Genomic DNA, 13,333 nt, shown 5'->3' with positions numbered 1-13,333 from the left:
TTTCATTGTCCCTCAACCTGCCTCTCCACGTCACGATTCCACGAACCTAACAGAGGAGCATCTGTGTCCAGATGCTCAAACACTAGAGTCTCCTCCATCTCCGTTCGATTTGGTGGTGGATGACCAGCAACCCACCCTCATCGACGATGATGTGACGCAGTTGCCGTCAGGGCATCCAGTTGACCGGCGCATTGTGCGGGAGGAGGAGATGAGACAGGAGTTGGAAGAGGAAGTGGTGGATGATGAGGACACTGACCCGACCTGGACAGGGGGGATGTCAAGCGGGGAAAGTAGTGTGGATGTTGAGGCAGGTGCAGCACCAAAAAGGGTAGCTAGAGGCAGAGGCAGAGGTCAGCAGCTTAGGCGAAGCCAGGCCACACCCGGAATCTCCCAAGATGTTCCAGTTCGTACCCAGCCCCGAAAAACTCCCACCTCGAGGGCACGTTTCTCGAAGGTGTGGAGTTTTTTCAAGGAATGCGCCGAGGACAGATATAGTGTTGTCTGCACAATTTGCCTCTCGAAATTGATTAGGGGCTCTGAGAAGAGCAACCTGTCCACCACTTCAATGCGCCGTCATTTGGAATCCAAGCACTGGAATCAGTGGCAGGCAGCAACGGCAGGACAAAGGCCGCCTGCCGTTCACGCCACTGCCACTGCCTCTGCCTCTGCCACTGCCACTGCTGACTGTGCTGGCGATGCACTCCAGAGGACGAGCCAGGACACCACTTCATCTGCCTCCGCCACTTTGTTGACTTCTACCTCATCCTCCCCTGGTCCTGTCTTATCTCCTTCTCCTGCACCATCAAAGGCACCATCAGGCGTTTCTTTACAACAACCCACCATCTCTCAGACATTGGAGCGGCGGCAGAAATACACTGCTAACCACCCACACGCGCAAGCCTTGAACGCCAACATCGCTAAACTGCTGGCCCAGGAGATGTTGGCGTTCCGGCTTGTTGAAACTCCCGCCTTCCTGGACCTGATGGCAACTGCGGCACCTCGCTATGCCGTCCCTAGCCGTCACTACTTCTCCCGGTGTGCCGTCCCCGCCTTGCACCAGCACGTGTCACTCAACATCAGGCGGGCCCTTAGTTCCGCGCTTTGCACAAAGGTCCACTTGACCACCGACGCGTGGACAAGTGCATGCGGACAGGGACGCTACATTTCACTGACGGCACACTGGGTGAATGTAGTTGAGGCTGGGACTGCTTCCCAAACTGGCCCGGTGTACCTCGTCTCCCCGCCTAACATTCCTGGCAGGGACACGAGAAGAACACCCCCCTCCTCCTCCTCCTCTACCGCCTCCTCCTCCGCCACCGCCTCCTCCTCCGCCACCGCCTCCTCCTCCGCTGTTAGATTGACCCCAGCTACGAGTTGGAAACGTTGCAGCACTGGCGTTGGTAGACGTCAGCAGGCTGTGCTGAAGCTGATCAGCTTGGGGGACAGACAGCACACTGCCTCCGAGGTGAGGGATGCCCTCCTCGATGAGACGGCAATATGGTTTGAGCCGCTGCACCTGGGCCCAGGCATGGTCGTTTGTGATAACGGCCGGAACCTGGTAGCAGCTCTGGAGCTTGCCGGACTCCAACATGTTCCATGCCTGGCCCACGTCTTCAACCTAGTGGTGCAACGTTTCCTAAAGAGCTACCCCAATGTTCCAGAGCTACTGGTGAAAGTGCGGCGCATGTGCGCCCACTTTCGCAAGTCGACAGTAGCCGCTGCTAGCTTAAAATCTCTCCAGCAACGCCTGCATGTGCCACAACACCGGCTTTTGTGCGACGTCCCCACACGCTGGAACTCAACGTTTCAGATGTTGAATAGAGTGGTTGAGCAGCAGAGACCTTTGATGGAATACCAGCTACAAAACCCTAGGGTGCCACAAAGTCAGCTGCCTCAGTTTCACATCCATGAGTGGCCATGGATGAGAGACCTTTGTGACATCCTACGGGTCTTTGAGGAGTCCACAAGGAGGGTGAGCTCTGAGGATGCGATGGTGAGCCTTACAATCCCGCTCTTGTGTGTTCTGAGAGAATCCCTGATTGACATCAGGGATAACTCAGATCACACAGAGGAGTTAGGGATAGCATCCGATCCGTCACAGCTGGAGAGTAGGTCCACACATCTGTCCGCTTCACTGCGTTTAATGGAGGAGGAGGAGGAGGAGGAGGAGGAAGAAGAGTTGTCCGATGATGTGATGGTGATACAGGAGGCTTCCGGGCAACTTCGAATCGTCCCATTGTTGCAGCGCGGATGGGTAGACATGGAGGATGAGGAGGAAATGGAGATTGAACTTTCCGGTGGGGCCAGAGGAGTCATGCCAACTAACACTGTGGCAGACATGGCTGAGTTCATGTTGGGGTGCTTTACAACCGACAAGCGTATTGTCAAAATCATGGAGGACAACCAGTACTGGATCTTTGCTATCCTTGACCCCCGGTATAAAAACAACATCTCGTCTTTTATTCCGGTAGAGGGGAGGGCCAATCGCATCAATGCTTGCCACAGGCAATTGGTGCAGAATATGATGGAGATGTTTCCAGCATGTGACGTTGGCGGCAGGGAGGGCAGTTCCTCCAGTAGGCAACCAAGTTCTCACCGGTCCACACAAACGAGGGGCACACTGTCTAAGGTCTGGGACACCTTGATGGCACCCCCTCGCCAAAGTGCCGCCACGGAGGGTCCTAGTGTCACCAGGCGTGAGAAGTATAGGCGCATGTTGCGGGAATACCTTTCCGACCACAGCCCTGTCCTCTCCGACCCCTCTGCGCCCTACACGTATTGGGTGTCGAAGTTGGACCTGTGGCTTGAACTTGCCCTATATGCCTTGGAGGTGCTGTCCTGTCCTGCTGCCAGCGTCCTATCTGAGAGGGTGTTCAGTGCAGCCGGTGGCATCATCACTGACAAGCGCACCCGTCTGTCAGCTGAGAGTGCCGACCGGCTCACTTTGATAAAAATGAACCACCACTGGATAGAGCCTTCATTTTTGTGCCCACCTGTGTAAAGCACCCCAACATGAAACTCCATGTCTGTACTCAACCTCTCCAATTCCTCCGCATCCTCATACTCATCCACCATAAGCGTTGCACAATTCTGCTAATACTAGGCTCCCTCCAACATGATTTCCCCCAACTCTGCTGGTTAGAGGCTCCCTCCACCCTGATTTCCACCAACTCTGCTGGTTAGAGGCTCCCTCCACCCTGCTTTCCCACAACTCTGCTGGTTAGAGGCTCCTTCCACCATGAATTTGCCCAAACTGGGCTGTTTAGAGGCTCCCTCCACCATGAATTGGTCCAAACTGGGTTTTTTAGAGGCTCCCTCCACCATGAATTGGTCCAAACTGGGCTGGTTAGAGGCTCCCTCCACCATGAATTGGTCCAAACTGGGCTGGTTAGAGGCTCCCTCCACCATGAATTGGTCCAAACTGGGCTGGTTAGAGGCTCCCTCCACAATTAATTGGTCCAAACTGGGCTAATTAGAGGCTCCCTCCACCATGAATTGGTCCAAACTGGGTTTTTTAGAGGCTCCCTCCACCATGAATTTGCCCAAACTGGGCTGTTTAGAGGCTCCCTCCACCATGAATTGGTCCAAACTGGGCTGGTTAGAGGCTCCCTCCACCATGAATTTCCCAAAACTTGGCTGTTTAGAGGCTCCCTCCACCATTAATTGGTCCAAACTGGGCTGGTTAGAGGCTCCCTCCACCATGAATTTGCCCAAACTGGGGTGGTTAGAGGCTCCCTCCACCATTAATTGGTCCAAACTGGGCTGGTTAGAGGCTCCCTCCACAATTAATTGGTCCAAACTGGGCTAATTAGAGGCTCCCTCCACCATGAATTGGTCCAAACTGGGTTTTTTAGAGGCTCCCTCCACCATGAATTTGCCCAAACTGGGCTGTTTAGAGGCTCCCTCCACCATGAATTGGTCCAAACTGGGCTGGTTAGAGGCTCCCTCCACCATGAATTGGTCCAAACTGGGCTGGTTAGAGGCTCCCTCCACCATGAATTTCCCAAAACTTGGCTGTTTAGAGGCTCCCTCCACCATTAATTGGTCCAAACTGGGCTGGTTAGAGGCTCCCTCCACCATGAATTTGCCCAAACTGGGCTGTTTAGAGGCTCCCTCCACCATGAATTTGCCCAAACTGGGCTGGTTAGAGGCTCCCTCCACCATGAATTGGTCCAAACTGGGCTGGTTAGAGGCTCCCTCCACCATGAATTTGCCCAAACTGGGCTGTTTAGAGGCTCCCTCCACCATGAATTTGCCCAAACTGGGCTGGTTAGAGGCTCCCTCCACCATGAATTGGTCCAAACGGGTTTTTAGAGGCTCCCTTCACCATGAATTGGTCCAAACTTGGCTGTTTAGAGGCTCCCTCCACCATGAATTTGCCCAAACTGGGCTGTTTAGAGGCTCCCTCCACCATGAATTGGTCCAAACTGGGTTTTTTAGAGGCTCCCTCCACCATGAATTTCCCAAAACTTGGCTGTTTAGAGGCTCCCTCCACCATTAATTGGTCCAAACTGGGCTGGTTAGAGGCTCCCTCCACCATGAATTTGCCCAAACTGGGCTGTTTAGAGGCTCCCTCCACCATGAATTTGCCCAAACTGGGCTGGTTAGAGGCTCCCTCCACCATGAATTGGTCCAAACTGGGCTGGTTAGAGGCTCCCTCCACAATTAATTGGTCCAAACTGGGCTAATTAGAGGCTCCCTCCACCATGAATTGGTCCAAACTGGGTTTTTTAGAGGCTCCCTCCACCATGAATTTGCCCAAACTGGGCTGTTTAGAGGCTCCCTCCACCATGAATTGGTCCAAACTGGGCTGGTTAGAGGCTCCCTCCACCATGAATTTCCCAAAACTTGGCTGTTTAGAGGCTCCCTCCACCATTAATTGGTCCAAACTGGGCTGGTTAGAGGCTCCCTCCACCATGAATTTGCCCAAACTGGGGTGGATAGAGGCTCCCTCCACCATTAATTGGTCCAAACTGGGCTGGTTAGAGGCTCCCTCCACAATTAATTGGTCCAAACTGGGCTAATTAGAGGCTCCCTCCACCATGAATTGGTCCAAACTGGGTTTTTTAGAGGCTCCCTCCACCATGAATTTGCCCAAACTGGGCTGTTTAGAGGCTCCCTCCACCATGAATTGGTCCAAACTGGGCTGGTTAGAGGCTCCCTCCACCATGAATTGGTCCAAACTGGGCTGGTTAGAGGCTCCCTCCACCATGAATTTCCCAAAACTTGGCTGTTTAGAGGCTCCCTCCACCATTAATTGGTCCAAACTGGGCTGGTTAGAGGCTCCCTCCACCATGAATTTGCCCAAACTGGGCTGTTTAGAGGCTCCCTCCACCATGAATTTGCCCAAACTGGGCTGGTTAGAGGCTCCCTCCACCATGAATTGGTCCAAACTGGGCTGGTTAGAGGCTCCCTCCACCATGAATTTGCCCAAACTGGGCTGTTTAGAGGCTCCCTCCACCATGAATTTGCCCAAACTGGGCTGGTTAGAGGCTCCCTCCACCATGAATTGGTCCAAACGGGTTTTTAGAGGCTCCCTTCACCATGAATTGGTCCAAACTTGGCTGTTTAGAGGCTCCCTCCACCATGAATTTGCCCAAACTGGGCTGTTTAGAGGCTCCCTCCACCATGAATTGGTCCAAACTGGGCTGGTTAGAGGCTCCCTCCACCATGAATTTCCCAAAACTTGGCTGTTTAGAGGCTCCCTCCACCATTAATTGGTCCAAACTGGGCTGGTTAGAGGCTCCCTCCACCATGAATTTGCCCAAACTGGGCTGTTTAGAGGCTCCCTCCACCATGAATTTGCCCAAACTGGGCTGGTTAGAGGCTCCCTCCACCATGAATTGGTCCAAACTGGGCTGGTTAGAGGCTCCCTCCACCATGAATTTGCCCAAACTGGGCTGTTTAGAGGCTCCCTCCACCATGAATTTGCCCAAACTGGGCTGGTTAGAGGCTCCCTCCACCATGAATTGGTCCAAACTGGGCTGGTTAGAGGCTCCCTCCACCATGAATTTGCCCAAACTGGGCTGTTTAGAGGCTCCCTCCACCATGAATTTGCCCAAACTGGGCTGGTTAGAGGCTCCCTCCACCATTAATTGGTCCAAACTGGGCTGGTTAGAGGCTCCCTCCACCATGAATTTGCCCAAACTGGGCTGTTTAGAGGCTCCCTCCACCATGAATTTGCCCAAACTGGGCTGGTTAGAGGCTCCCTCCACCATGAATTGGTCCAAACTGGGCTGGTTAGAGGCTCCCTCCACCATGAATTTGCCCAAACTGGGCTGTTTAGAGGCTCCCTCCACCATGAATTTGCCCAAACTGGGCTGGTTAGAGGCTCCCTCCACCATGAATTGGTCCAAACGGGTTTTTAGAGGCTCCCTTCACCATGAATTGGTCCAAACTTGGCTGGTTAGAGGCTCCCTCCACCATGAATTTGCCCAAACTGGGCTGTTTAGAGGCTCCCTCCACCATGAATTGGTCCAAACTGGGCTGGTTAGAGGCTCCCTCCACCATGAATTTCCCAAAACTTGGCTGTTTAGAGGCTCCCTCCACCATTAATTGGTCCAAACTGGGCTGGTTAGAGGCTCCCTCCACCATGAATTTGCCCAAACTGGGGTGGTTAGAGGCTCCCTCCACCATTAATTGGTCCAAACTGGGCTGGTTAGAGGCTCCCTCCACAATTAATTGGTCCAAACTGGGCTAATTAGAGGCTCCCTCCACCATGAATTGGTCCAAACTGGGTTTTTTAGAGGCTCCCTCCACCATGAATTTGCCCAAACTGGGCTGTTTAGAGGCTCCCTCCACCATGAATTGGTCCAAACTGGGCTGGTTAGAGGCTCCCTCCACCATGAATTGGTCCAAACTGGGCTGGTTAGAGGCTCCCTCCACCATGAATTTCCCAAAACTTGGCTGTTTAGAGGCTCCCTCCACCATTAATTGGTCCAAACTGGGCTGGTTAGAGGCTCCCTCCACCATGAATTTGCCCAAACTGGGCTGTTTAGAGGCTCCCTCCACCATGAATTTGCCCAAACTGGGCTGGTTAGAGGCTCCCTCCACCATGAATTGGTCCAAACTGGGCTGGTTAGAGGCTCCCTCCACCATGAATTTGCCCAAACTGGGCTGTTTAGAGGCTCCCTCCACCATGAATTTGCCCAAACTGGGCTGGTTAGAGGCTCCCTCCACCATGAATTGGTCCAAACGGGTTTTTAGAGGCTCCCTTCACCATGAATTGGTCCAAACTTGGCTGTTTAGAGGCTCCCTCCACCATGAATTTGCCCAAACTGGGCTGTTTAGAGGCTCCCTCCACCATGAATTTGCCCAAACTGGGCTGGTTAGAGGCTCCCTCCACCATGAATTGGTCCAAACTGGGCTGGTTAGAGGCTCCCTCCACCATGAATTTGCCCAAACTGGGCTGTTTAGAGGCTCCCTCCACCATGAATTTGCCCAAACTGGGCTGGTTAGAGGCTCCCTCCACCATGAATTGGTCCAAACGGGTTTTTAGAGGCTCCCTTCACCATGAATTGGTCCAAACTTGGCTGTTTAGAGGCTCCCTCCACCATGAATTGGTCCAAACTGGGGTGGTTAGAGGCTCCCTCCACCATGAATTTGCCCAAACTGGGCTGTTTAGAGGCTCCCTCCACCATGAATTGGTCCAAACTGGGTTTTTTAGAGGCTCCCTCCACCATGAATTGGTCCAAACTGGGCTGGTTAGAGGCTCCCTCCACCATGAATTGGTCCAAACTGGGGTGGTTAGAGGCTCCCTCCACCATTAATTGGTCCAAACTGGGCTGGTTAGAGGCTCCCTCCACCATTAATTGGTCCAAACTGGGCTGGTTAGAGGCTCCCTCCACCATGAATTTGCCCAAACTGGGCTGGTTAGAGGCTCCCTCCACCATGAATTGGTCCAAACTGGGGTTTTTAGAGGCTCCCTCCACCATGAATTGGTCCAAACTGGGGTTTTTAGAGTCTCCCTCCACCATGAATTGGTCCAAACTGGGGTTTTTAGAGGCTCCCTCCACCATGAATTTGCCCAAACTCTGCTGGTTAGAGGCTCAATCCACCCTGATTTTCAAAACAAATGTTGGTGCCAACCTCAACTTACTACAAGGGCCAAATTCACTGCTGGTGACAAGCTCTCCTCACTGCAAGTGCCAAATACACATGTTTCAAGGTGTTTTCCTACTGTCAGAGAGGTGGTATTGAGTGTGTAAAGTGTGTAGTTGTTAGGCTGTGATGTTGGGGTAATAGAGGGTCTTTGGTGTGTTAGATGCCCCCAGACATGCTTCCCCTGCTGTCCCAGTGTCATTCCAGAGGTGTTGGCATCATTTCCTGGGTTGTCATAGTGGACTTGGTGACCCTCCAGACACGGATTTGGGTTTCCCCCTTAACGAGTATCTGTTCCCCATAGACTATAATGGGGTTCGAAACCCGTTCGAACACACGAACATTGAGCGGCTGTTCGAATCGAATTTCGAACCTCGAACATTTTAGTGTTCGCTCATCTCTAATGCTAACCAAAGCAACTTCAGCCTCTTCAAAGGCATACAAATGCATAAAAAGTGAATTAGAGCCATGATTATTATAGAATTATGATAAGCTGGTGCCTCGCCTTGTACAAACTCTGCATGGTACTTTATCAGTGTTACCTGAGGTCATGCAAAAGATATCAGCTTGTAGTCTGTATTAATAAAACCTAAAAATACATCATCCAGCCACTAGTTCCCTTCTACGAGATACATGAGGTCATTGTGTGACTTACAGCTCCTTGACAAACATGTGATGTCATCATGTATTATGATACAACTATGACTTTACAGCATGACGAGGATCCAGCGCTGGGTGTAAAAGATTAAAAAAAATAATTTGTTTTTTCTTTCAGATAAGAAACAATGTTCGACATCATTTTCTTCAATCCCCAGAACTGAAATTACTATATGACGTGATGACGTGGATAGCGACGCAAGTGGCGATCAGTTACACAGTGGCACCGTTTGTGCTCTTATCAGTGAAGCCATCACTACAGTTTTACAGGTAATTCATTGGATTAGTTTATAATGATCAAGATCTGAACCGTATAAAGGAAAACCACATATAGGCAGGGTATATACACAAAATGGCACCCACATAATCAATACCACAATGTATCTGTATGAAAGAGTCAATAAAATAGAGATAGTCACCAGTATACAAATAGACCATACACGCATGTTAGTCTGGTACCCATCAAAAAGGTCACACCTTTAAAGGGTTGTCCAGGACTATGATTTTGATTGTTGTGGTCTCATTACTTACCAAGTACAGCGCCTTACATTGTATAGTGGCTGTGTTTGGTATTGCAGCTCAGCCCCATTTTTGATGCCTGATGTGGTATTTAAAGGGATTCTACCATTAAAACCTCTTTTTTTGTGGATAAGACGTTGGAATAGCCTTTAGAAAGGCTATTCGTCTCTTACCTTTAGATGTGATCTCCACCGTGCCGTTCCTTAGAAATACCGTTTTTTTTACCAGTATGCAAATTAGTTCTCTCACAGCGATGGGGGTGGACCCCAGCGCTGAAAATGCAATGGGGTCGTCCCCACTGCTGCTCGAGAACACGATCCTGCAACGCCTCTATCTTCGACTGGATCTTCCCCTTCTCTGTCATCTTCCTCCTGCATCACCTCCAACACCTACGCAGTTGGAAGACGACAAAGAAGGGGAGGATCCAGCTGAAGATAGAGGCGTCGCAGGATTGTGTTCTCGAGCAGCAGTGGGAACGCCCCCATCGCATTTTCAGTGCTGGGGCCCGCCCCCATCGCTGCCAGAGAACTTATTTACATACCGGTAAAAAATGGTATTTCTAAAGAACGGCGCGGCGGAGACCATGTCTAAAGGTAAGAGGCGAATAGCCTTTCTAAAGGCTATTCCGACGTCTATCCACAAAAAAAGAGGTTTTAATGGTAGAATCCCTTTAAGCTCTGTAATGTCAGGTGGGCGGTGTCAGGCAGGGGGACGTGATTCAGAGCACCAATCAGAGGCAGCTAGTGTCAGCACTCAGTCCACCCCCTCGTCTGCTCCTGCCTGACACCGCCCTCCTGACCGTACAGAGCCTAAATAGCACATCAGGCACCAAAACTAACTGCACCAATTGCCAAATTATGTAAACAGCTGAACTTAGTGGAGGTAGTGAAGTGTCATCTTTAATCTGGATAACATTTACCAGCCCAGCATCCTGACATGTGTTTTGCGTTTTCCATCTTCCAGGGATGGGGGCCAGGTAAGTCTTTCTGGTAAGACTTATTAGAAGTAATTTAATAAAAGTTCTGTCTAGTTATTAAACTCAGTTTTAGAAATTATATTAGAAACATTCTTAGCGGACAGACAGTAGAGTTGAAGAGAGACAGCCATTCAGGTCCCAGGTCAGATAACCAGGGGTGTACCTAAAAGCTCAAAGATTCTGAAGCCTGGGCCCCCGTGTGCAATATTTCCCCTATTAGCTGCCTCCTATCGGAACATTTTAGTAGTATTTACATTCCCCTTTCCTTCTCTATCTGGGCCCAAAGTACACTGAGGATTATATACTACTGACCAAGTGTTGAATGGCTGTGTATCATAAATCTTCTTCCCCTGCCTCACTTTGATGCACCAGAGGCCAGGGTTAATACATTTACAATGCACAGGAAATCAGAACGGAAATAAAAAAAAGTTTAGTCATCCACAAGGTAGTATTAGACAAATGGATATTTCTGATTTATCGCCAATTAGTGCTCGTTTGTCCCCGGTCTTATTACACAGACTGGTGCATAGGACATCAGGGGGAGTGATGGATAAAGCATTGTTCCCCCAGTTTATACGTTCATTGTCAATTGGTAGCAGACTGCTTATTACACAAGATGTTGTGTTGCCAACGGACAATGACTGAGCAAACACTCGTTCATTGGGTAATAGTCGGCAATATAAGACATGCCGTTTTTTGGGGCCAAGTAATTGTACGAGTGTTCGTTTCTGGAAATTGGCAGCTCAGTTGCCCTAGGGGGGCCTTTAGGATGATGAAGGTGACCCGTGGGCACCCTGGCTTATGGGTCTGGTTGCAGCTGTGAACTCTGGGACCCCTATAGTTATGCCATTTTCAAGTGAATGGGACCAGATGGGAGTGTGGGAGCGCCACTGTGTAAGAAAAGATTTGATCATACAGTGATAGCAAATCCTAGCAATTAACCATATCATTATATTATAATATTGGAATGCCCCTATAACATTTGTGGTAATATCCAGTGACCAAACAGGTCACACACCCCTAAGGTTGACCCCCATTCAGCAGCATCCTGATGTTATAGGCTGTGAACCATAATATAGTGTTATGTAGGGCCAGTACCATTGCTTATGCAGAATATCCTATACTATATGTCTTATACGTTGTGTTCTCTCATGTAACCATGACCCTCTTATTTCTCGAAGCTCCTGGTACTACTGCCTACACTTTCTCTGCATATTGGTGCTGTTAATCTTGCCAGCTCGGGCAAGGAAAAAGGAAAGAACTGAAAAGGAATCCATTGCTCCTCCACCGGAGAAAGCGAAGAAAGAAGAAAACAGAACAGAACAAAACAGCCATGCCACCACAAACAATAACAGCAGTCAGCGGGAAGAGACAGCCTGGAGGCGACCCAGCGCACCGCAATGACCCACGGACAGAATTTTATATGTTTTTACAATTCCATTTTTAGAACCTCCAATGGGTTTGTGAATTGTGCACAGGACAAGACGGTATTACAAAACATTCTGTGTAAGGATAGCACTGCAAGGGAAGCTCGTTGACTCCACAATGCCATGCCATGTGGGCCTAGCCTTACAATATTTCCATTATTTTATAATGGGCACTCAGGACTTGTAACATACGCTCTTAGGACCATGTTTATGTGTATGTTCCTTTGATGAACGTATGACGTCTCCAGGCATTGCAGGGGTTAACAATTTGGGCACAAATAGTAGAGATCCAGAAAACGTTTCCGAACCCTTTGCCTTAATCCCTCTGTCTCTCTATCTCTCTACTGAATGAAATTACTGATGGGTTGCTTGGGGCTTGGATACGAGTAATCGTCCTATTCATGGTGCTGCCAAGAACGGTAGTAATAAAGCAGTATTCTAAAAAATATCACATTAATAACATGTATAACTCTCCTCTGAGACAAAGCAACTAGTCAGGCAACTCGTCTTGTCCATCCAACCAAACCACAGCCAAAGGAATGAGGCTACGTCTTAGTAGGAACATGTGGTGTGCTGCTGAAGATCACATTTCTAAGGTTGTCACTGCAGGAGCCCAACACTCTGTGCTATTGGTAGAGTATGACCCAAGTAGAAATGGAAATTCTAGGTTATCTACAGTAGTTCTTCTGTGTCTTCTATGTTTCCAGACCATTTTGTTATTTTTTGACATGTGGTTGGTTTGTGTCTGAACATGGACACCATTTAAAGCATACGTGCGCTTCAGGACACCATTTTATAATACATAGACTGATATCATCTACATAAATTAGATGTAATTCTGTAAAAACATTGAATTACTTACCTTGTATTGATCCTAGATTAGCTGATATCTGGGTAATGGATGGTCCACCTACCAGGCTCTGCCATTACTTATAGGTACACACTGAGTACAACACCTCGACTTGACAATGTGACTTGACTTGGAAGACAAGGCTTGGACTATGGGCCTGTACTCATCACATTAGAGCCTTCTAAGGGCTAGTTCACATGGGCACTAAGGGAGCGGATTATGGCGTGTAATCCACGTCATAATCCGCCCCCTCACAATGGTGTTCTATGGCGACCACCAGGCTACTTTTTTCCGTGAGCGATATGTTGCCACTCACGGAAAAAAAGAAGCGGGCTGCCCTTTCTTCAGACGGATTCCTCAGCTTGTTGAGCTGTAGCGTCCACAACCTCCGGAGTCGGCACATTCATTTGAGCCTGCTCTGGAGGGGGAAGCCGCGACTGTTGGAAGCCACAACAGTCGTGGCAGGCGGGTCTTGACCCGAGAGTGACGCGGCTCCCCGCGTCACTCTTGGTGCCAAAATCCGCCTTACCGCCCCCTGTGTGAACTTAGCCTAACAGATGTACAATGGAAGTATGTAAGGATTCATTCTACAAAATTTTTTATTAGGTCGTTCCAGGGTCTCAACCCAGTACTTTGTCTATGAGAGGCAGGCACCCTAATAGCAGATTCACAGGCTCAGAAACTGAGCAGATTTCTCTTATCAAAAGCTTCAATAGTATTTTGCTTTTTACATGCATACTGTATTATATAGAGATATCCCTTTATTTACCAGGACATTATACATGTAAATATACAGAAAATCTT

General features: G+C 49.5%; 1 protein-coding gene across 1 annotated transcript in view; it reads left to right on the top strand.

The window, feature by feature from the left end:
- MBOAT2 (membrane bound glycerophospholipid O-acyltransferase 2) overlaps nt 1–12,558 on the top strand; it is a 176,296-nt gene extending 163,738 nt beyond the window's left edge. Inside the window, exons 12-13 of the mRNA XM_075269113.1 lie at nt 8,876–9,027; nt 11,434–12,558. Of these exons, the coding sequence (XP_075125214.1) occupies nt 8,876–9,027; nt 11,434–11,656 (375 nt within the window). The 3' untranslated portion in view covers nt 11,657–12,558. The remainder of the gene's footprint in view (nt 1–8,875; nt 9,028–11,433) is intronic.
- Nucleotides 12,559–13,333: the final 775 nt, after the last annotated feature.

The sequence above is a fragment of the Leptodactylus fuscus genome, chromosome 3 (genome assembly GCF_031893055.1).
Source record: "Leptodactylus fuscus isolate aLepFus1 chromosome 3, aLepFus1.hap2, whole genome shotgun sequence".
In the NCBI taxonomy this organism is placed as follows: Eukaryota; Metazoa; Chordata; class Amphibia; order Anura; family Leptodactylidae; genus Leptodactylus; species Leptodactylus fuscus.
The sequence above is the reverse complement of the archived record's forward strand: the minus strand, read 5'-3'. Positions and strand labels throughout refer to the sequence as shown.